We start from the raw sequence: 23368 nt of genomic DNA, 5'->3' as shown, positions 1-23368 counted from the left end.
GAAAGCTGTGTATTCCTACCTGGTCCCGTCAGTATAAACTCTCACGTTTCGGGCGGTGTGAGCTGAAGACCCCACAGGCCGGCCTTTGCTTCAGCCGTCCCTGATGCAGGATGTCTATATCTGCATTGTGGAGATGCTGGGACACATCTGTCCATCGATCTTTTCACAGCCGCTCTAATCCTGACATCTGCCCGTTTTTTTGATGCTTCCTGCTGCAGCGTCTCTGAGGATGTGATGTCGGCTTTGCCATCTACTTTAATATATTCCACCCACTGGGAACATGAAAATGCATCTGACAGGCAGGAAACGATTAGAGCTTCATCTCTTTATTTGAGTTGTTTTCACACAAAATTACCAAAACATTAAAATATATAGTAAAAAACAAATTTGCAGAATCTGTAGGAACAAAGTGTTTGAAACATTTATTTTCAGAAAAGCCAGTGTGACTCGATTTCTGCCAACGGCTATCAAATCCTAAAGTCAATCAGCCACAATCTCTAATCCTGTAGAATCTGATTATTAGTCCAGGACCAGAAGAGGGGGGGCATCATAAAAGTAACGCTGACGTGCTCAAATGTTTGGTCGTGTTGAAGCCGTCACGGTTTCACTCCGACAGACCTTTGGTGATCTACAGACATTCTGACGCCGTAACACGCCGGTTTGGTTAGCAGCCGACGCTGATTGTCTCCCGTCTCAAACAGACGACACATTTCACCCCGTGGGTCAATAAACATTCAGAAGTGTAGCAAAATACTGTATATACTGATAGAAAGATTCATGTGGGACTGAAGTCAACCGACTGATCCAAACTCACTCAAATGATCATCCTTCAAAGACGCGTTGCTGATTCTCAACACGTTTCAGTGACAACAAAGTGCAAACACAACTCCAAAGGCAGTGCACACAAGAAGCAGCATGTAGTAAAGATGTGACTGTGTTCTGTGACAGAGCGGCTCCATCATGAGCCCTCAAACACCGACCCGTGTGCTTACTCCACCAGAAGACGCGTCACACCGTTTCCTGTCAGACTAAAGGCAACGACACATAGACTCTGTTAGGAAAATACTGGGATTTCTCTTTGATGCTGTAATAAAGGCCTCATTTCAAACTCAAATTTGCTTAGCGGTTGCCGTCAACGCCTCACTGATGGTCGCAGTCAAATTTACAAGGACACTGACGGCGAGAACGATGGCTCAAAAACGAACGGCGCTGAGCTACCATCAGTTAAGTGCTGAAGGAACAAACGACCACTGAACGCATGCAGCTTCCACAAACGCTTCAGGCGGAGGAGTCCGCCGGCATCCTCTGCTCCTGAACGGGAGCTCCTCAGAAAATCTCCTTGGCCGTCACATAATGTTCCTTGGACTCTCCTCTGTCACCGTCCGCCGGCGTCTCACTGGTGGGCTTGGCTGGCCGCTCCTCCAGCTGTTCCAGCTCCTCCAGTATGGTCTGAACCCGCCGGACTCCATCGCGCCGGGCCTGCCGCACATCTGCGCGTCCCTCCGGGTCGACAGAGTCCAGAGCCAGCAGCTCTTTGGTCAGCAGCTCCTCCAGCAGCAGGTATTTCTTATCATTTTTCTTCCCGCTGAAAGCCTTGGCCTCCTGCTCCAGCGAAGCCACCCGTCCCACGATCTGCTGAACCTTCGCCAAGCCCGGGTGAACGGCGCCCTGCTCCCCCTCTGCTCTGGTTGGGGGGGCTTCAGGGCCGGCTGGGTCCTGAACCTCTGCTTTTGGAGGGATTTGAACCGTGATGTCTGCAACGTGATGCTGCGGCTCCTGGGACTGAGGCTGCTCCAGATGTGGAGCGTCCACCTCTGTGAGCTGCGGTTGAGGAACCGGCAGGTTCTCTGCTTTCTGCAGCTCCTGCTCCACTTTCTGGGCCGGGTCTCTAGTGAGGAGGTTCTGCTGAGATCCAAATAACAAAGTTACAGTTTTATGTCAGAATCTGGGACACGCTGGCAAAAGGAAAAGACCGGAAAGCCCACCTGCGGTCTGTCCGCCTGCAGCTGCGATACCGTCGGGGACTGGCTCCTAAGCGAAGGTGGGAGGCGGGCAGACGCTGCGTCCCGGTGCTGCGGGAACAGCGACGTCGGGGAAGCACTTTCCCGAGAAGACGGCGCCGCAGAGTAGGCGGGCCGTTCGTCTGTCTGGAGGCGCTGGTAGGGGGCGCGCTGAGAGTAGACGGCGGGGTTTACCTGAGGCGGACCCCCTCCGCCCTCATGGATGACTGGAATAGGAATGTAACCGGCCTGGAGGCCGGTGCTGCCGGGTCGACACGGTTGGTGGTGTGTGGCGGTGTGCACCTGAGCAGCAACACAGTCAGAACGCAGTGAACACGTTTGGTCGCACAAATGTTACCCGCTTCAGCTCATGCTGGTCCCTCACTAGATCGCCGGCCACCTTTTTATAGCCAATTTCCATTTTACTTCACAGCTCGCTATGTTCTGCATCCTGATTGGCTGTTGACCTTGTCAATCAATCTCCTCCGTGTATGAAATGCGTTATTTTGAAAACTCCCACTGTAATCAAGGGTGGCTGTCAGTGAAGAACCCAAATGTTACCCGTACCTCTGTGGTTGGCGGCGTGGGCGTGCTGGCCCTCCCGGGCTCAGAGGAGCAGCTGTCTGAGGCCACGTGTAACGGCGATCTGGGCCTGCCGTGAAGTCCGGAGGCGTGCGAAGGAGCCTGACCTTCGTACCGGACACTCTGCGCTGTGCTTGGCTGGATGTACGTACAGCAGGGATGCGGCGGCTGCTGCCGCAGCTCTGCGCCCTCATGGAAGACGGGGATGGGGATGTAGCCGGGCCGCAGAATCGGGTGCTTCATCTCTCGGGTAAAGGTCTTCTGGGTCTCCTTAGGATGTTGTTCTGGAGGTATGTTGGGTCCGTTTGCTTCTCTACTCTGAAATATAGGCAGGGGAAAGAATTTAGAACCAAAAAACCTTTAAATTCATTAAAAAAACACACACAAATCTCAGGTAAAAACTTTAAGACTTCCACCACTGATTCATCAGTGATATTTTGTATAATTGTGTATTTGTGCTTCTATAGTGCTTTTCTAAAGCCTAAAGTGCTTTACACACTCTGATGGGGGCAGAGCAAGGCCAGAATCAAACCCGAGACCTCCTAATCCAGAGTCAACCGCTCTACCTCTGCACCACAGCTGCTCACAAAGCCCCCGTCTCATGCTGCCTCCATGTTTTCCAGGTGTGTTTTCCAAATATAACGGTGCTTTGGGCCGTTGACGTCAGGTGAGCGTCTGTGCAGACGTCTGTGTTCGCGACCGTCCGGCCGCAGGTGGAAATCCTCCACAGATCCACGTTCTGCCTTCTCCAGATCCACGTTCCGCTTTCTCCAGATCCACGTTCCGCTTTCTCCAGATCCACGTTCCGCCTTCTCCAGATCCACGTTCCGCTTTCTCCAGATCCACGTTCCGCCTTCTCCGTCCCGGGTCACATTTCCTCACCCAGCAGCCAAAAGTGACGCTGCCCTGCCAGAACAACCTCTGCATTCCAGCCCGGCAGCTGCTAGTTTGCCTCCTGAAGATGTGTCCCTGTGCCCAGCGCCCCCCCCCTCTGACCCCCAACACGCCAACATCACACAGGACAGCACTTTTAATCTGAAGGAGACCAACTGTTTGTCTTTTTGAATGTTCTTTATGGAACAGGTCACCGCTGTGAACTATTTTCCTCCATGAAAACCGATCAGACAGGAAGAGAATTTAAAAATAAAAGCACGAGATGTCAGGAAGAAGTGAAGGAGCAGAGAGCAACAGGTCTGATGCCCCCCCCCCCTCCCCAACCAAAGGAGACCAAAACCTGGAGGAAAACGGTCAACAATCGGTACCCCGTCGGTGTCTCCTCCGGAACGACCCTTTGCCCTCTGCCCGGGACCGCCCGCCCAGCAGCCCCCGCCACACACAGCAGCCCAGCCGCGGTCCCTGCTGGGAAAATGACCTTAATGTGAAAACGGCCCCCCCGTCCCGGCCGCCACATACTGCAGGGTGACTCATCGCGTAATAATAGTTATGATGACACGAGGACATGGCGGGACCGATCAGCCGTTACCACCGACAATACAATGTTCCGCAGAAACAACCAACGCAGATTCCCCGCGAGCGCTTCCCGCCGGGGAAGCAACTTTGCCCGCGCGCTCCTTCACCTTTGTCGCGACGTGTCTCGGGTCATTCCAGGTTGTGGTTCGGTTGTTGTGATCCACGAAAAACGGCCATCCGGTCTGGGGGTCGATTTTGACCTCCCAGCCGAGGGGCAGGGGGTCGCTGTCGTTGTTAGCCATGGTCGGCGCGGGGGCGCGTGTCTGCACGGCGCTCATGCTGCTCGCGCTCCGGTACTAAGACATTTTATACGGGCGGCGGGCGCTTTAAAGACTCCGTGGAGTGACGTGGGGAAGTGGGCTGGAAGCTTCTGGAAATAGCAGGGTTAACTGTGGGGGCGGCAAGGGGGGCGGGGGGGGGGGGGGGGGCGGAGCTGCAGATCCAAGCCGGAGACCCCCACGAGGGTTTACCGAGAGCAGCTCCACCTGAAACGTGACGACGGACCGGAGAGCAGCGGAGACGACTCCATCAGAGCCCAGACGGGGGGGGGGGGCTAAACATGTTCAAAAACACATGCGTGCCTCCGGCGAGGAACACATGTTCAATGAGATTTGGTCACTAAATAAACTAGTCCAATTCTATTTTATCATTAAAAATGAGTAAAAATCTACAAACAAAATGAAAAATCAAAAGGTTCAAACACAACCCCCCCACAAAGAGACAGCTGCTTATAACATTACTCTGTTTTCCAGTCCAGACAAACATTTGCTTTCATCAATATTTCATATTAAAGCCGCTTTTTGGAATCTAAATTCTAGTGGATACTATCTAATGATTATGTTAAACATATATGAAGGATCTAAACTTTAAAACAACTTTAAAAGATTTAAAAACATACAAAGTAGTCATTCTAAATATGTGCAGCAAACAGCTGTTTGATTATCAAACTGATATTTGAAACCATTGTTATTTATAAATAGTTTAAATTATGTCAAATGCTGCAAAACAGGAGAGTAAATTATTCATGTTGAAAAAATTAATAAATAATTAGGAGTGTGACCATTAATTTTACCTCAATCCAGATGGAATTTTCTAATATTGATTTAATTGATTTTGACACGAGTTTATAATGGTATAGGTCCACTCGATTGTACAAATAGAAATTAATTAATATTAATTAACTATTAATTAACTAGATTAATAGTTAAACTCTTAATAATAATAATAATAATGTCCTTTATAAAGATAAGGCTAAGCTTTCTGTGACTCTATAAGGTCATGTCAGAGACTGTTTATGACTCACCATATATACTGGGATAAACTGTTTATGGGTTAGAGTTATTGTAAAATAATCCATTCTCCCTTTACTATACTGTTGTTATAAGGATAATCACATTAGTGTCGTGTGAATTAATTTTTTTTCTTTACATTTAAATTTTACACTAAATACATATTTTATTTATCTTCATCACTCCAAGGCTGCTGCAATTACATTGTATCACCATATACAATGACAATAAAATTATTCTGATTAGTCAAAAATCTGTAAAAAGAACTCTACAGGCTACACAAAGCCTAACTTTATAAAGCACACAGCATCAAGTCCGGACATTACAGCAGAGTTTAAACAGAAGAATAAAAATAACTCGATAGCTGAACATTAAAACATGAAAGGTGTTTAAAAACAAGTTCACACGCGCTGACACCTGACCCGAGCTTCCAGAAATCCCCTCTGTTCCAGTTATAGCTGACACAAACGGGCATCGTCTCAGGAGGGTCCTTAAAACAAGCGAACCCTTACTTCCGCTTAAAATCTAAGGAAATGACGTAACGTCAGGGGAAAAAAAGACTTTTCTCTATTGCCGTTTAATAGCGTCACCCTGAAATAGATGATTGATACAGAAAATCTAACCTTCGTTTTTCAAACGTTGCATTTTCTTATAAAGGTTATAAAGGTTTAAATTTAGGCTACTTCACCTTTTCCGTAGGACAGGCTGTTACGCATGCGCAAGAGAAACACTCATGGTCTGACGTACGCTCTGTTCCCGTCAGTTAGCATCTGAGGAGCTGGGTAACTAGCTGCTTTGTATTTGACACTAGTGTCGCTAAATGACAGCTAGGTATTAAGCAGCTAACGTTTTAGGACCACGTGACTTTCAGCATCGATCATGGACGACGAAAGCCACCCCAGAACTCTGTAAGCCCCCCTCCCCCGGTTGTGTCATAGTGTTTGCTAACATCTGGAAATATCGGCTAGCTTAGCTTGTCAATGTTAACCCGGTGTGTTCTAGCTTTCCTATATGTGGCGGTAATGTAACCGCAAAGCTTGGAACGAAATAAGACTAGACTTAGTTTACGAGGATATATATATATATATTTATATTTTCTACTAGTTCATGGAAAGTATGTGTAACGGGATCTACATAACCTTACTCTAAACAAATGCAGAATAACATAGAAAGATGTTACTTTTAACTGGATGGTAATGATGTAAATCCCGTCTCTGTGCTTTAGGTACGTCGGAAACCTTTCCAGAGATGTTACCGAGATTTTGATCCTGCAGCTCTTCACCCAGATCGGACCCTGCAAAAGCTGCAAAATGATCACAGAGGTACCGTTCACCAACTCATGTAAACACACAACCATCTCATGGTTAGCAGGTAATGGAGCATTACTGGTTGATGTTCAGATTTCTTTTGGTATTAGTATCTGACATAGGGCTGGATCGATTCGTTTTAATGATTCCATTCATATAATTTGTGGTTGATGATCCGATCCTCTGTCCTAAAGTGGATCCAGATCCTCTTGATCCAAACTTCCAGCAGTGAGACTCAGACAGAAATTCCTGCTACTGAACTGTTTTCCAGATTCTTGGATTTCTTCCAGATCATCAAGTTAAATGAAATCTGTGTCCAAACCAACAAGTAAACTAGAATGAATGTCAAATCCATTCACATGTTAGTTTCCTAAAGTTCACCACTGTTGTTTTTCCACATCCAAAGAATCCAAAGGGAACATTCTTAGAACATTCTAGACACTGGATGGTCACATGACTTTATTCAAAGTCTGTCCACACATTGGACTGGAATGATGGACTGATGTCACATGTGTGTCGTCTGCTGTGATTGGTCGGTTTTACCTTAGAGACACATAAATCTATTGTACCTCAATCCAGATGGTATCTTCCAATTTCAATGTAATCAATTTATTTCATTTTGAAATGATTTTATAATAGTTTAGGTCGATATGATTTATAAATCGCCTGACAGATGGATCTGGTTGGAATAACCAATGAATAGTTTCTTCTCCACTATCTGATTTAATTTGTTTTTCTACATATGAAAAAATGTAAATAATGTATAAAAAGAAGAGGAATAGATGTCAAAGGTGGAAAAAGCAGATTTTTGCAGCACGAAAATCAATCCTGAGGATTTTCTCTTGGAGTCTAAACAGAAACTGTCTTTTCTTTAGACCCTGTAGCTCTGTGGAGCAGATTTCACACATTCAGATTTGTTTGATTGGGAAAAATATGAGATGAGATGCAGAGAAAAGGCAACAAATAAAAAGTAGGTTCTATTTCCAGACAAACGTTAAGATAAAGGTGAAGCATGTAACCTTTTGGTGATCACAAATGTGACGTCTCAGGTCTGGTGAGAGCGGTTTTCATGGAAACGGATTTGCGTATGAAGGTGATAAAGCGTGGAAGCATCTTTGTAAATCGTTGGGGTTCATCTTTCTTCTTGCAGCACACTAGCAACGATCCCTACTGCTTTGTGGAGTTTTTTGAACACAGAGATGCTGCAGCGGCTCTGGCGGCCATGAACGGGAGGAAGATTCTGGGAAAGGTACGCTTAAATATGTTTACAGCGTCTGTTGCTTCTAGAAAAAATAATAGGAATGTCTTTCTAGTTTCCTGTGATGGGAATCATTGTGAACTCTTCCTTTCTGCAGGAAGTCAAAGTAAACTGGGCCACCACCCCAAGTAGCCAGAAAAAAGACACTTCCAGTGAGTTTGCACCCAAACCCACAGATCATTTTCCTGACGTCAAGCTGTGTGAACCAACAGGAAGGAGTGTTTCTGACCCGTTTGCTTTGGTTCTAGATCACTTCCATGTGTTTGTGGGTGATCTGAACCCTGACATTTCCACAGAAGATGTTAGGGCTGCTTTCACACCGTTTGGGAAAATCTCGTAAGTTTTTCTTTTAGTTCTTTTTCTGCGTAATGATCCTAAATGGACTTGTATTGTTCTGCGTGTTGAGGCTGTCCTGCTGGCCTTTACTCCGACGTCTATGAACACGTGTGCATGATAGAATCAGGTCACGGTTAAGTTCACATACATGTTCCATCCATGCACTGTCTGTCTGCTGTCGGCATAAACACGACAGCCCCGTGGAGCTCCTCTTTCAGCATAAGAACCAAAGGGAAATGAGTTCATTCCAGTTGGACCTTCATGGGATGAAGACATGTTCGGCTGGACGTTTCCTACCGTCTGGTCAAACGGATCCGTCCTGGATCTGCTTTGGTTCAGAGCGGTCATGTGACACAAACATTTCAGGCTTTTTCATAACAGAGTTATGCGTTTGTGTGGTGGAACTGGAACACTAAACATCTCCAAAACGTTTGTTAGTCGAGGCTACGTTTCCACCTTCTTGATGTTTTTAGGATTTTTAAAGCTCTGACGGAAAACATCTTCCTGCATTGCATGTAAACCGGGTTGAAGGTCGATGTCAGAATATGAGCTGCATATTTGAGCTTTTGTCATGAAGAAGAGGCTCCTCTGAAGAAGAACACGCCTGGCTGGTTGTTTGTTCTTGTTTTGTAGACCCTTTGACATGTAGGGTGTGGTAAGTAAACCATACTACAGCGCTCAGCTCTTCTTTTTGAACCTGATCCGCCTTTAGACGTCCGTCTCCGTGTAATAGCACTTTGGTTCTAGGATTGTACAGAAGCATGAAGGCTAACAGCAGCAAACTGCAGACTCAGATGTAGATTTCTTTCTCTACTTATTCTATTTTTTCATATAACTTTATATAAACTAGATGATCACTTTCCAGTCATCCGTGTTTTCCTTTGAATCTGTGTTTTGAATTGTCTCATTTTGATTTGTTTCTAGTGCAATGATCCTCTTCCAAAATTTCTGAAAATGTCAATTTCTCAAAACTTGCAGCTCCCCAAACTCCGTACAAGCATTGACCAGGAAAAATAAAGAAATCTGTTAACAGGCCACGTATGCCATTTAATTCCTTTTTTCTCTTCTAATATTCTCTATATATTTCTATCTGTAGGAAGAGCACCAACTGCAGATTTTAAGAATGCATGGTAATCCATATTCATTCCTTTGTGAATATTAATCAATAGCTTACTGTTGTGAGAATTGAGCCAAAGATGGTGCTCTGCTGGTACACATGCAGTAGTATCAGAGTATTCAGTACCCTAGGCTGCATGTATTTCTTTGTATTTGTTTTTTGGTTTTCTTCAGTGTTTCTTTGAAGTTATTTATCAGTTCAGTGCTCTCAGTAAACTAGGCCATGCTAGCATAAATACATGACTGTAGGACAGCATAGAGGAGTCACAGTTCAGTGTTTTTCGTGGTTCCTGTTAGTTTGAAGGTTTGATTTGTGGCTTTATCGAGTCGTTTTCCTCTTTGCTTTTAGAGACGCCCGTGTTGTGAAGGACTTAACAACCGGAAAGTCAAAGGGGTATGGATTTGTGTCCTTCTACAACAAACTGGTAAGTCCCCGAGCAACAGCTCGCCCTGAAGGTCACAGCTCTTTTCCTTATTCTCCTTAGAGGGCTTTTCTAGTCTATGGAATAGAAATAATGTGGTCAGTAATAACAAGAGTACAGTGGGAGCAGACAGGCCCAAGGTGTCACCCATATGGCTCAACCCCCGTTTGGGTCAACCCCCCCGTATGGGTCAACCCCCCGTTTGGGTCTATCCCCCGTATGGGTCTACCCCCCGTATGGGTCTACCCCCGTTTGGGTCTACCCCCCTTTGGGTCAATCCCCCGTTTGGGTCTATCCCCCGTATGAGTCTACCCCCCGTATGGGTCTACCCCCCTGTTTGGGTCTATCCCCCGTATGGGTCTACCCCCCGTTTGGGTCTATCCCCCGTTTGGGTCTACCCCCCGTAATGGTCTACCCCCCGTAAGGGTCTACCCCCCGTATGGGTCTACCCCCCGTATGGGTCTACCCCCCGTTTGGGTCTATCCCCCGTATGAGTCTACCCCCCGTATGGGTCTACCCCCCTGTTTGGGTCTATCCCCCGTATGGGTCTACCCCCCGTAATGGTCTACCCCCCGTATGGGTCTACCCCCCGTATGGGTCTACCCCCTGTATGGGTCTACCCCCCGTATGGGTCTACCCCCGTTTGGGTCAATCCCCCGTTTGAGTCAATCCCCCGTTTGGGTCTATCCCCCGTATGGGTCTATCCCCCGTATGGGTCTACCCCCCGTATGGGTCAATCCCCCGTTTGGGTCAATCCCCCGTTTGAGTCAATCCCCCGTTTGGGTCTATCTCCCGTATGGGTCAACCCCCCGTTTGAGTCAATCCCCCGTTTGGGTCTATCTCCCGTATGGCTCAACCCCCGTTTGGGTCAACCCCCCCCCGTATGGGTCTACCCCCGTTTGGGTCTACCCCCGTTTGGGTCTATCCCCCGTATGGGTCTACCCCCCGTATGGGTCTACCCCCCGTTTGGGTCTATCCCCCGTATGGGTCTATCCCCCGTATGGGTCTACCCCCCGTATGGGTCTACCCCCCGTATGGGTATTCCCCTCGTTTGGGTCAATCCCCCGTTTGAGTCAATCCCCCGTTTGGGTCTATCTCCCGTATGGGTCAACCCCCCTTATGGGTTTATCCCCCGTATGGGTTTATCCCCCGTATGGGTTTATCCCCCGTATGGGTCTACCCCCCGTATGGGTCTACCCCCCGTATGGGTCTACCCCCGTATGGGTCTACCCCCGTTTGGGTCAACCCCCCGTTTGAGTCAATCCCCCGTTTGGGTCTATCTCCCGCATGGGTCAGTCCCCCGTTTGGGTCAATCCCCCCGTATGGGTCAAACCCCCGTAGTGGTCTACCCCCCGTAGTGGTCTACCCTCTTATGGGTGCATGCAGGGCTCCAGACTGTGACCAATTGGTCGCATTTTGCGACCAAAATTTGAGAGTGTGCGACTGAATTTTACATCCAGTCGCACATGTGCTACCCGTAAATTTGCCTCCCCCACCCTCCGTATTTTTTATACATTAAACTTGGAAGGGGCACGTCAATGATCAATGAAATAATCAATGAGACGCGAGCGCACACACGCGCAGACAGACGCACACACTCGCGTGTCATTGAGTGATGCCTGAGGCGACCAATGCGTGTGAGAAGAATAGGGAAAGTCACTGCAAGTGGCTAAAATGTGTGGAGGGGGCGGGGCCTAGAGACAATCGAGTGCGCGTAAAAATCTGTGGGAAGGAAACGGAGACAAATATCATCACAACCTCATATGTGCGTCTGAGCTATGAATAAGCGAACTATTGATTCGTTCTTCTGACCTGCGGCTAGTGTACCAGTGCCAGAGTGTACAGCAGGGGTCTCAAACTCGCGAAGCAAACCACGGTTCTCGTGCGCGGCTGTTACGGCAGCACACCGCTCCCGCGGGAGTCGGGGCAGCTGAGGAGCATAAGGTCCCACACCTACATGCGTGACAGCTAACGGGGCTCTGACATTAACACGTGTGAGCGAAAACATGATTTAGTCTTAGACACATTTAAAACACGTGTGGAAAATGCAACGATAGACGTGCTCAAGATGAACCAGCGCCCTGGGGGTGGGGGTGGGGCATGAAGGCGAAGCTACAGCAAGACTGAAGGACAAAAGGAAGTTGGAGTTGTCCTTAACATTCAATTTAGTTTTAATATGCCTCTCCTCCTCAGTATGATCTGTGATATTACATCTTTTATAATTATTTTAATGTTTTGTAATGGATGTAGCCTTTTTTTAATCAGTTGGTATTTTAAATTATTTTAATTAATCAGTGAACTAAAAAAAATCCATCAGGACACATGTCCCATAATGCAATGTTTTGTAGTCTGTACGGCAGCTTTCAGTCAGTTCAGTACTCAATTTCCAGCTGCGTTCGCTCAGGTTGGGGTCTTGCTCCGCCCCTTTCTGGTGATATTTTTGTTTTGATTGACAGGTGATGTTGGAGCAAAAACAAAAATATATGTCACACACCAGGTGATCTGTGCAGCGTTGCATCCATCGGGGTGATCTCAAATTATTGTGCATCTTGGCTGCACCTATTTGGTGTCACCAACATGAATTTCCATCCCCTAATATTTACATACATTTAAGTATTGTTTGAAACTGTGAAATGACCGAAAGGTTACTACGGTAATCACTTTGTTACTAAACACTTTTTTTTATTCTAAATGTATGGTATTTTGTTTACTATTTGTACTGTCATGACAGCGATGCTGCTGTCAGTTTACCTTCTTGTTGCATCTTCAAAAGTGCAGAATAAAATGTGACACTGAATTTGAAACAGCACATTGTAATTTCTGCATATATTATTAAAGTTTTTATTAGTAATACAGTGGAAATTAGTAGATCTGGTTAGCATGTTGATTTACGGTATGCGCCCCTAAATTTTCTGGTTGTGCCCCTAAAATTTTCAGTTAGGGGCCACTGTGCTCCTAGTGAAAAAAGTTAGTCTGGAGCCCTGGGTGCATGGGAAAAAGGGGTTTAAGGCTGCAGTTTTGTACGGAAAGTGAAACTACAGATGGGAAAGTTTTTGCTTTAAACTTGCAGGATGCAGAAAACGCCATCGTTCACATGGCGGGCCAGTGGCTCGGAGGACGCCAGATCAGAACCAACTGGGCCACCCGTAAACCCCCAGCCCCTAAAAGTCTTCAGGACAGTGAGTGTAAACACATGTACCAACAAACGACAGGCGTGTGTCTGCTCCGTGTTCATCAAACCGCTGTTGTCTCAGGTGTTTCGAAGCAGCTGAGGTTTGAAGAGGTGGTGACCCAGTCCAGCCCACAGAACTGCACCGTCTACTGTGGGGGGATCCAGTCCGAACTATCAGGCAGGTGTCACGCTCACAGGACGCTGTCGTTCTGTCATCGTATAGCAATCTTAGATGCTGCTGTATGTCATCATGTGAAGACAGCTGATTGGATGTTTTTCCTCCTCTCAGAGCATCTGATGCGACAGACGTTCTCACCGTTTGGTCAGATCATGGAAATCAGGGTTTTCCCAGAAAAAGGCTATTCTTTCATCAGGTACAGTCAGAGTGTAGTTCAGCGGTCGGCCTGTAGATGTCAGCACTGCTGTGCCCTGCTCTGAACCTTCTGACAGAATCCTGTCTCCTTTTGAAGGTTTTCCTCTCACGACAGTGCAGCCCACGCCATCGTTTCAGTAAACGGCACGTCCATCGAGGGACACGCCGTCAAGTGCTACTGGGGGAAGGAGTCCACAGACATGGCAAAGAACCCCCAGCAGGTGGAGAAGACGTGCCATCCGCTTCCCTCCTGGTTGTTCTGAGGGCTGTAGCGTGAGCTGCAATCAGTCACCAGGAACAAACATTTACTAGACATTGAAAGCAGTTTGTTTCAGAGTCAGCAGAGGAGCAGCAGGAGCGTTTTGGTGCTGCTTTGACTCTCCTACAGCTTTGTTTTAGCAGAACCACCGAGCACATGCTTCAGTTTCTTCTGTTAATAATCAAACTAAAATCCTCCTCAGAGCAGAGTTTGGAGGGTCTTTGATATTTTGGCAGCAGATTAGTGAGGAAATGCGGTCCAGTGGAGATTTCAACGTTTGTGTTGTGTAAGGTTTAATGGCCTTTGAAGTATGCATTATCACTTTTTAACGAATGCCATGGAAGCCTGAGCGGAGGACGGTTGCTTTCACAAAGTGCGTTAAAAAGGGATAATGCACACTTCAAAGGCCATTAACCCGCTTATACCATGGTCACTTACAAAAGACATAAAAAGTAACCAGTTTTTAGTCCTTAATTCTTGTTTTCTTTCAATTTGGATCGCTTTTCGATGTGCCGCACAACTTAACAAATGGTCTGCGTCGCGCCGCTCCACCACTGCAGTCAAGAGTCGGCGATATAAAGCGATAAATCTATGCTGATCTTTCCGATGGGTTGAATAAAGCATCAGATCAGAGAGAAAGTTCACCTCTTACCGCTTGTTTTTGTACAACGATGAAGATAAAGGTTGTTTTAAAGAAGCCGGCGCAGTGATACAGAACATTTAAGCCATGTGACCGGAACTTCTATTTTCACCGTGTGGTTATCCTGTGGTATGTCACTTTTTAATGCACACCCAGCAGCCAATCAGAATCGAGTATTCACCCCGACCATGTTATAAAAGTGATTAAAGTTTAAAAACTCGATGGCTCATCATAACTTTATTTAAAAAACAGGCAGATTTTCAAAGACGTTCTTCAGGAAAACTGTCATATTTGATTGCACATTCCTGTCTTGTGTCAGTTTGAGTACAGCCAGTGGGGTCAGTGGAACCAGGTCTACGGGAACCCGCAGCAGCAGCAGCAGCAGCAGCAGCAGCAGCAGTACGGGCAGTATGTGTCCGACGGCTGGCAGGTTCCCTCCTACAACATGTACGGCCAGACCTGGAGCCAGCAGGGCTTTGGAACCGAGTGAGTTTCTCGTTTCCGTCTAAAAAAGCACAGATAAAGAGAATGATGTCATTGCTGACGTGTTTGGCGTCTGCGTGTCTGCAGGCAGTCGCAGTCTTCGGCCTGGATGGGGAGTTTTGGATCTTCTTCAGCCCAGGGAGCCGCTCCTCCTGGCGCCGGGCTGCCCAACATGGGGAACTTCAGCATGGCCGGGTATCAGTCGCAGTAAGACGCTGCGCAGCCGAGCGGCAGCAGCTCTCCGCCAGCTGCCGTGGTGAAAAGAGGGCGGGGCCATGTACACAACGCTTACGGAGCCAAAAGCTGCTCCTAAACTATCAGTTCAGCTTTTGTTTGAGGGACATTCATCTACAGATTCAGAACTCCACGTTCAGTGTTGAAAATTCAGGTTCCTTCTATGGAAAAATGCTCTTGACCTTCAGAATAAAAGCCAAACGGTAAAAAACACGGGAAAACATCCACAGGCTGAAACAGGAAGTGACGGGACGGTCGCCGGGTTCACACCGACACCTTCACTTTAGGTTAGGAGCCGCGACAAAGAAAACCTTTGCTGTTCTTTTAGTTTGGAGTCTGACTTCTGCAAACACTTCCAGGGAGCCGTGCTGTCAAAACAGACGGGAATGTCAGAATTCAAACTCCCAAATCCTTCATTTCCCTGACGGTTGATGATTCAAAAACGCAGTTTCCGCTCGTCCTTCATTTAAATGGATTCTTTCAGGAAACGTCACTTTATTAACCATCAAAATGTCCTAAAGATGAAAATAAACCCACTTTTAGACTTCTCAGACACCATTTCTGTTGAAAAAATCCGTTTTCCAAAGAATCCAGCAGTATCAAAAACCTGGAATTCAATCCTAAAATCTTTATTAGCAACGACAATGGCTTCCTTTGAGGACAGATGTTTCTGAACAAGAACTTTGGCTTTGAACAGGATCCGGGTGTTTTGTGAACACAGAGCTGCAAAAGTCTCTGAGATGATGGAGCCCCCCCCAGTGGAGGGACCTCCTCCTCTGTTGTGTTTTTGTTGTCTCTCTCAGCGCCCCCCCCCCCCCCCGCCCCCCCCCCCTCCAGCTCTCCATTAAGTGCAGATGTCTAAAGTAAATGTCTCTGTCAGTATTAAGGTTTTAACCTAAAACCCCAGTAATGACTCATCAGCTGTAGTACGTTACAGCATGTCAGTGAACCACAAAACTACAACACAATGTTCATGAAAAGTAAGTAGCCCCGTTTATAGAACCAAATTAAATCAAATGAATTTTTGTCGATTCGTTTCCTTGGTAGACGTCGTCCTTTGAGTTGGATTTTTCAGTTTTTTGTCCGGCTAAACATCCTAATTATAATCCCTCCACCGCCGGATTTGTCTCCTTTAGAATCTTTTAGGTCAAAGCTGAGAACTGGAGAAAGGAGTGTTTCCTGTGGTTCTCCGTTTATTTAGAAAGATTTTCACATTTAGAATTTTCTGGTGTCTTTCAGACGAAGGTAAACTCCTGTCAAAGGAGGATCTCTGTCCATCTCACTTTGAAAGCTCTTTTTTTGATGAACAAATCTGATTTGTGGTTCTTTGAGGCGGGAAAACAAAGCGAGGGTTAGCTTGATGTGTGTAAATATAAAGATTGATGCTAAATCTCTGAAAGGTGATGTACATACTGTAGGTAGAATGCTAGAAAGTAGTTTGCTCTTCTTCATTTCTAGACTCTAATTTATGACGAGCCTTATTAGTTGTTGAGGTCCCATCTCTGAGGATTTAGAGGAGGTCCGCTCTCAGCTCCGATGGACGTCCCGTCTGTGTTCTTGTGCCATTTCCAGGTGTGGCTGAAGCTGGAGTTTACGACGCGTCGCCTAAACACTGAATGTAACGCCCGTTTGCTTTGATGTCCGTAATCTGAACACCCGGAAGGACGTTTTAAAAACTCATCACTTCTCCATTCAATGGAAAAAGTCCCTTGAAATAAAGAAACGTTTGTTTGTATGTTGTTGTTCTGTTTATTACACAGCTGTACACATGAAAACAGTCTATGGAACAACTTTCTAGTGGACTTTACAGAAAGTTTGGAGCATTAAATCTAACAAGCAGAGGTTTGGATGGACAGAAGCTTTTATTTTGGTGAATGCTGGCGTTCTCCAGGATCCATGAAGAACAGAACGACCGACAGAAGTTCTCCGCTTTCCTGCATGAGTCTGGATTCAAACCATCGCCACAGACAGTCTGAGCCTCCGTCAGCACCAGCAGAGCTTTGCTAAGGATCCCAGCGGATTCAGAGTTACATAAAAGGTGAGGTGAACTACACAAACACTCACAAATGTGTATGTCAAAGCATGCAGCGCTTTGTGGGAGGGAGACGGGCTTTGGACGCTCCTCGTCACTTCCGGGGGAGCAGGACTGCGGGCTTCCTGGTTCCTCTGTCCAACAGAACCAGAGCATCCGATGCAGATTCCTTACCTGCAGCAGGTCTGGATGGAAGCAAACCGTTCTGGATTGAAAAAGGACATTTAATGTGTAGAAACCTGATGGTGGCCGAACTGTGAGAAGCTGAACTGTGAGACTCACCCTCTCTCTGGCCTCGTGACCCGCTCCACTTTCTCCCCCCTTGGCTTTCTCTTGTAGCCCCATTTGAGCCAGGATCAGTTCCATCCTGGATGTGATGTCAGCCACTGAGCGTTGCACCTGCAGCACCTGTCTGGCTAGGCTTTTATTTGGAGAAAGAAGAGTTTGGATGCCGTCATGGCGGGGCTCTTCTGTGACGTGGAGACGCATCAGAACTTCTCTCCCACCTTTGAAACTGTTGTTGATCCACAAAGGTTTGGTTGGAGACACTCCTCTGCTCATGGGGGGGGAAGGATTCCGTCTCCACCGGTTCCTTCTCGTAGTTCTTTCCAAGGTGGTTCAGTTCGGTGCTAAGGGCGTCCTGGAGGAAGACACGCCTGTCGTCATTCTCGGTGCTGACATGGTGGCTTAGGTTCTGCTAAGAGACCAATCAGACCCGTTTCTCCTGCAGCTCTCGCTTCATCCTCTCCTGTTCCTCTGCATCCAGAACCTGGTTCCCGTCTCGGTCAAACTTCGAGAACGCCGCAGATATTTCCCCATCAGTGTGTCCCATTCTGCAAAAACAGCAGCTGTTCAGGTTCTGTGTGAGATAAACCAACAGAACCGGAAACAGACCTGCAGAACGCCGTCTCAACACATACGTGATGGCTCGTGTGACAGAAAGGGTTTAGTGGTCACATGATCTGTTTTAGCAGTGATGGAATTAAAACTTGAATTGATGTGTTCAGGTCACAAACGGTTGTTTTTCATCAGATTTAGATGAGCAGATCTACTGTTGGTTATTTTATTTTTTATCCATAAACTCATAATTCACCTGTTGGTGTTAAACTTTATTACATCTGATTTCTGCACAGCTGTAGTCAAAGTAAAGGGAATATTCATAATTGGACTTTTTTCCTGTAATTTGCTCTTTATGGTCTGTATTTGTGGGAGCCAAAGTCAAGTTTCTACTTTAGGAAATAATGCAGATCTATTCTATTCTGTGTCTATGTCTGTCTGATCCATCCTCACTAGATCCCTGTCCCTGGGTTGCTGGAGCCTATCCCAGCTGTGGGGTTCACACTGGACAGGTCACCAGTGATCTAAGGTCAACCTTTAAATGTGTTTTTGTACATTTGCAGCTCTGATCGTCCTCAGAGGAGAAGCAGACGGACGCTCAAACACAGAGGTGCTGGTTTTCCTTAATCATTTCTAAAGAGCATCTCAGTTGACGCTGTAGAGACTTTCAGACTTTCTCGTCTGCGTCCTGCAGATGGACGTGTCGTCCTCACGTCTCCTGGTGGACGTTTGTTGCTTTCTTACTCTATCAGCGTCTGTTTGAAGTCCTTAAACTGGATTTCTCCAGATCCCGCCTGCAGAGCTTTCTGCACATCCGTTATCTTGTCTTTCTTTAGTTTCAGCCTCGTGAATGTCTTCATGTAGCTCTGAATACACAGAAAATAGATGTTTTTGATTCACCAAAAACATGAAAATGTGAATCCTAAACTCTTGGAACGGTCCTGTACCTGTTTGATGATGTCAGTAATCTGGAGCTCGTCTTTTTGGGACGTCAGCTCCTCCTTCACCTCAGAGTAGGTGTCGTTTATGATGGCCAGGAACATGTTCTGAAGGAAACGGACACGTCTGACCCAACCTTCCACCATCAGCTGACCTCAGCGGCGGAGACACTCACCAGCAGAACAAAGAAAACAAAGAACACGTAGGTCACAAAGTAGATGGGCCCCAGAACCCGGTTGGCCTGATCGATGGCGTCAAAGTTGAAGTCTCCGAGGATGATCCTGAACTGCGTGAATCTGCGGGAAAGAGGATGATCAGGTGATGCTCACCCTCTGACGGCTCCACCAGGTCCATCTGCTCCGCTTACATGCACTTCACGAAGGTGCTGAAGGTGTCCACCTCTGTCCCAAAGAGCAGGTACCCGAGCTGAGCGTAGGCGAAGAAAACGATGAAGAACATGACGGCGAATCCCAGGATGTCTTTGGCGCATCGACCCAGCGTGGTGGAGAGCTGCGTCATGGTCTTATTGAAGCTGATGTATTTGAAAATCTGAAACAGAAGGAAGAAGAACACAAAGTTCTGATGGAGCCTCCAGGAGGAAGAACTGAGGTTCTGGTGGAGCCTCCCGTCTGTTCTTTACCTTGATCCAGGCGAAGAACAGGTTGACGGCGTTCATGTTGTTGTACTGTGTCTGCCAGAACGCCAGAAACTCAAAATCTGCATAAATGTTGGGATTTTCCAGCAGTTTGCCCAGTAAGTTGTCGACTTTGATGGTTCTGAAGACGTTGAAGGCGATGGCGACGAGGGCGAGCTGGACGGGAGAACACGGTCACCAAACAGGAGCAGCAGCTTTGAGTTCAGCAGAAGCTTCTGTTCTCACCAGGATGACCACGATATCCAGGATGTTCCAAACACTCTTCAGATAGGAGAACCTGTGAATCCGCAGCTCCAGAACCTCCTCCACCATGTAGTAGAGGATGAACACGCAGAAGACCGCCTCACAACCCAGGATGAAGTAGTCCCAGCGGGTGACGTAGCGCAGCAGCTTGACCGTTCGGATCTGGTAGGAGGGAACAGCTCCACCTGTCGCTGGGAATTCAACCATCAGACTGAAAGACAGAGTCTGGTTACCATCAGCCGAGGAGGGAGGGGGGGGGGAGCTGCAGGTACGCGGCAGGTTCCTCACCTGATGACGCAGAACATGTTGATGTTTGCGTTGTAGGCGGAGAAGTCGATGAAGACCACTCGGGTTCCACGGCCCAGCCAGCAGTTGTCCATGAGCGTGCTCAGGATCTCAGCGCTCCTTTCTCTGGTCCGGTCCAGGTCTTGGTAGTACCCCGCTCCACTGTAGGTGCTCAGCAGGCCCCAGTGAGAAGAACCTCTCATCTCCTTCTCGGTGTGGTAGGTCCAGCTGCAGAAGAAGAAGAAAACCCTCAGAGAGAAGCAAAAAAGCTGTCAGGAGGAGAACGGGGGAAGCTTACGCTGTGCCGTTGATGAGGCCGAAGTTGAGGTCATCTTCCTTCTTTTCATCATAGACATCATAGCATCCAAAGATCTCATCTTTGAAGTCTTGGTGGACCTTGCAGGAGTTGTTCTTCATCTTGATCTGCCTCATCCTGGGAACTCCCAGCAGCATGTTCTCATAGTAGATGAAGGACTGGTTTCCGTTGTTGAGCGACTGCTGGTTGTACCACTTGGTCCAGTAGAGACCATCCAGCAGTGGACCCTGGGCGAACTGTCCACATGCAGAAGGTCAGGCCACCTTTCAGATCACGCGTTCGGACACAAAGAGGAAGACTCACGCTCCAGAAGTCGGCCATGGTGCCGATGGACTGGAAGGCGACCCCGGCGTCCCCGCCCGAGTTCACAAACAGGTCCGTCATGGCTTTGGTGAAGTAGTAGGTGCTTGAGCTGGTCATGCCGTAGGTCACTGAAAGAAGGTCGCATTGTTAGCATCGCATGCGGCTTTGCTCAGCCCGAAACATCATTCAAAGGATAAGAACCTGAGCCGCACGCACGCCAGCTCCATTCAGGACGCTGGTTTTGTTTGTCGCTGCTGCAACTGATGCAGATTAGAGGCCGCCGTTTGTTTGAAGAGACAGTAAGAGGTTCTGACGCAAAAAACCAAACCAAACACCATAAATCGCAGGCGGACAAAGGAGAAGCTCTTATCGCTAAAAGGCCAAACAGCAGCTCTGCAGCTCCTTTCAGGCCTGATGCTCGTCTGGACAAAAGGCTTTTGTCAGGAGAGGACTTTCAGAACGACAGTCACAATGTTTAGTTTACAGCCTCATTCACAATTTATGGAAACTTCTGCTATTTTAAGATCATTTTCTGGGAAAACGTGGTTTTCAGGTGATCCCAAAGAAAAAGAAAACCACTTATACTTATTCAAATTCAGCTTTTTTACAGCCCTTTTTCTGTTCCACGACAAAAAGGAAATCCATAAAGAATAGTTAAAATAAAATGAGAAAACAACTAACGCTTACATCTAATGTAGATAATAAACTAAAGCAGTAAAATCTACAAAAATCACAACATTATTTTCAAGGAGATTGTCATTTAAAATTCAGCAAAAAGCAAAGATGGCTCAGCCTTTGATGTGACGTCATCAGGACAGCGTTTGTGAAACAGAACAGATGATTGTGGATCAAACTCACACAGACAAATGTCCAGCAGGAACAGCAGGTAGACCAGCAGCTCCCTCAGCGTGGTGCGGATGTACTTCTCTCTGTTGTTGGACACGTTCTCGGTCAGAGCTGTCCCCCACAGTCCTGCACAGGTGTCAGGGGGGGGGGGTCACAGACTTCCTGCTTCTGTCATGTTCTTGTCAGTTGAGGAGAAGAAGAGGAAGACCCCTACCTTTGATGAAGGAGCAGCAGCCGCTCTTCTTCTTCACCCTTTGGACAGAAGCTTCTGGAAACTTCCCTGCAGCATCCAGGCTGTAGGGGCTGTCCACTGGGCCCTGGGGGGCCGGCCGGGGGCCGTAGATGGTGCTGACGCCCGGGGGTTCGGGGGACTCGCAGTAGCCGTGGTTCACCCAGCCCCCAGTCCCCACGGCGCCCGGCTCAGACCCCACCTGTCCGCTCAGGTGGCTTCCAGCGCGATTGTTCAGGGACTTCATGCTGAAGGAGGCAGCAGCTCGTCTGAGGTTTGGTCCGGTCGGCCGCTTTTAACACCTGCTGCAGGTGAGGGGGGGGCTTTGCTGGGGGAGGAGCTGCGGTGCGGGTCCATCTCAGACAAGCCTGTTGGCCTTAAAAGGACGAATGAAGCGGGGAGGAAACCTCTCATGGGGGGTGGGGGGCTCCAACAAACATCATAACAGACCCCCCCCCCCCAGTGATTTCCAGGTGGAGGAGAACAGATGAGAAGCTTTAGATCCGTGTTTTTCAACCTTTATTGTGTCAAAGTTCACTTTTCCTGTGACCAAAATCCAGAAACCACAAATTAAGGAGAGAGACTCTAAAGTCTGTGTGGATCTATAGTCTCTCCACCATCTCACCCACCTTTTTGGTAACAATTGAGGCTAAAGATATTTGAACTTGCAGCTGTTTTTCCTAAAAGCTGCAAATATTTTCAATAATTTTCAACTAAATGAGTAGAAAATCTGCCCTGGAAGTTGTTTTTCCCTCCAGTGTTTTAAAATACAATTTCATGTAAACCTGAACCGAATAAAGACTTTCATTTATTTCTACATTTTGTTTCATGTTTGTACCAGGGCAGTTCTTCTGAGAGTTCAATATTTGGATTTATACTTAAGTTAGAGTTTATTCAACAGAGATAAAGTCTGAACATGAATTTATCCTTCAGACATTTTTCATTCTTTCCTGAAGACGACTCTGGAATCTCAGCCTTTCATTATTTTGTTCTCCATCAAAACCTTAAAGGAAAACTAAACTGTTATCTTTCAGACGTTCTGCAGACCGTTAGAACACACGTGTGCCTTTGGTGACGGTTCACGTTAACCCAAGGCATCATGGGAGATGTAGTGATTTGTGGTGCTGATGCTGGATAGACTGACGTCTCTGAACTTCATTGTTTTATTCACTTTTTACGCTCTGACACCAGATCCCGGGAAGCTACTAGGAGTGCACCCCTAGTGCACGTGGGGTGCACGTGTGGATCATCTGTGATCCAAGTTGGCGGCTTTTTTCCTCCGTCCACCGACACGGCACATGACGTCACGCCAGAGCGGGGACATTTGTTGAAAGGTAATCAAAGTTTGAAGTCAATTTGTTAATAAACTGAGATGTGTTGTAGCCAAAAGCCACGTGAGCATTTTAACGTTTTTACGGTGTCAGAAACAAGAAGCAGAAACAGGGTGGATTTGGGTGAAAATGTCGGAAGCCTCTCACATTGTAACCCATGGAAAGGTTTGTATTTCAAAAACTAAAACGTATTTAAAAAAAACAGAAAGAATTGGAATCAGCTTAAAGTCTCATGAATAATTTATAGTTTGTGTTGTGTCCAGCTGACAGGATGTTGAAGTAATAATGGTTGAAAGAAGGATTCCCCATTTATCCCTTGTTCTATCCTAGGCACTTTAACATTGGGAGGTGGGTCATCTAGACCCACTAGACAGAGCTCTGAACCTTTTTTCTTCAATGATTTGTGATCTT

The 23368-nt window shown here is 47.1% G+C and overlaps 3 protein-coding genes across 7 annotated transcripts; 1 reads left to right on the top strand and 2 right to left on the bottom strand.

Annotated features, from left to right (window-relative positions):
- Positions 1-305: 305 nt before the first annotated feature.
- bag3 (BCL2 associated athanogene 3) lies at positions 306-5831 on the bottom strand. Of its 3 annotated transcripts, none has more exons than XM_020709801.2 (4): positions 5764-5831; positions 2568-2900; positions 1986-2303; positions 306-1905 (listed from the first exon to the last, which is right to left on the bottom strand). In XM_020709801.2, the coding sequence occupies exons 2-4, from the start codon at positions 2823-2825 to the stop codon at positions 1327-1329; spliced, it is 1155 nt and encodes a 384-aa protein (XP_020565460.1). In that variant the 5' UTR covers positions 2826-2900; positions 5764-5831; the 3' UTR covers positions 306-1326. The 3 variants fall into 3 exon arrangements, with proteins under 3 accessions (XP_020565460.1, XP_011483073.1, XP_004077631.1); XM_011484771.3 differs by lacking the exon at positions 5764-5831 and adding an exon at positions 4160-4407; XM_004077583.4 differs by lacking the exon at positions 5764-5831 and adding an exon at positions 4160-4405 and having other exon boundaries at positions 306-1902.
- Positions 5832-5904: 73 nt separating this feature from the next.
- tial1 (TIA1 cytotoxic granule associated RNA binding protein like 1) lies at positions 5905-16676 on the top strand. 2 transcript variants are annotated; one of them, XM_004077508.4, is made up of 12 exons: positions 5905-6249; positions 6567-6663; positions 7799-7897; positions 8004-8058; positions 8155-8242; positions 9708-9783; positions 12851-12959; positions 13035-13130; positions 13242-13326; positions 13423-13546; positions 14544-14710; positions 14795-16676. In XM_004077508.4, the coding sequence occupies exons 1-12, from the start codon at positions 6221-6223 to the stop codon at positions 14916-14918; spliced, it is 1149 nt and encodes a 382-aa protein (XP_004077556.1). In that variant the 5' UTR covers positions 5905-6220; the 3' UTR covers positions 14919-16676. The 2 variants fall into 2 exon arrangements, with proteins under 2 accessions (XP_004077556.1, XP_020565462.1); XM_020709803.2 differs by having other exon boundaries at positions 5914-6123.
- pkd2l1 (polycystin 2 like 1, transient receptor potential cation channel) lies at positions 15750-22391 on the bottom strand. Of its 2 annotated transcripts, none has more exons than XM_020709217.2 (15): positions 21612-22391; positions 21410-21523; positions 20552-20679; positions 20231-20484; positions 19936-20160; positions 19630-19858; positions 19390-19560; positions 19117-19298; positions 18925-19045; positions 18758-18856; positions 18555-18676; positions 17689-17806; positions 17480-17613; positions 17256-17394; positions 15750-17158 (listed from the first exon to the last, which is right to left on the bottom strand). In XM_020709217.2, the coding sequence occupies exons 1-15, from the start codon at positions 21871-21873 to the stop codon at positions 17144-17146; spliced, it is 2313 nt and encodes a 770-aa protein (XP_020564876.1). In that variant the 5' UTR covers positions 21874-22391; the 3' UTR covers positions 15750-17143.
- Between the last annotated feature and the right edge of the window lie 977 nt (positions 22392-23368).

The sequence above is a fragment of the Oryzias latipes genome, chromosome 15 (assembly GCF_002234675.1).
Source record: "Oryzias latipes chromosome 15, ASM223467v1".
Classification (NCBI taxonomy): Eukaryota; Metazoa; Chordata; class Actinopteri; order Beloniformes; family Adrianichthyidae; genus Oryzias; species Oryzias latipes.
Note: the sequence above shows the minus strand (reverse complement) of the source record. Positions and strands in the feature narration are given on the sequence as shown.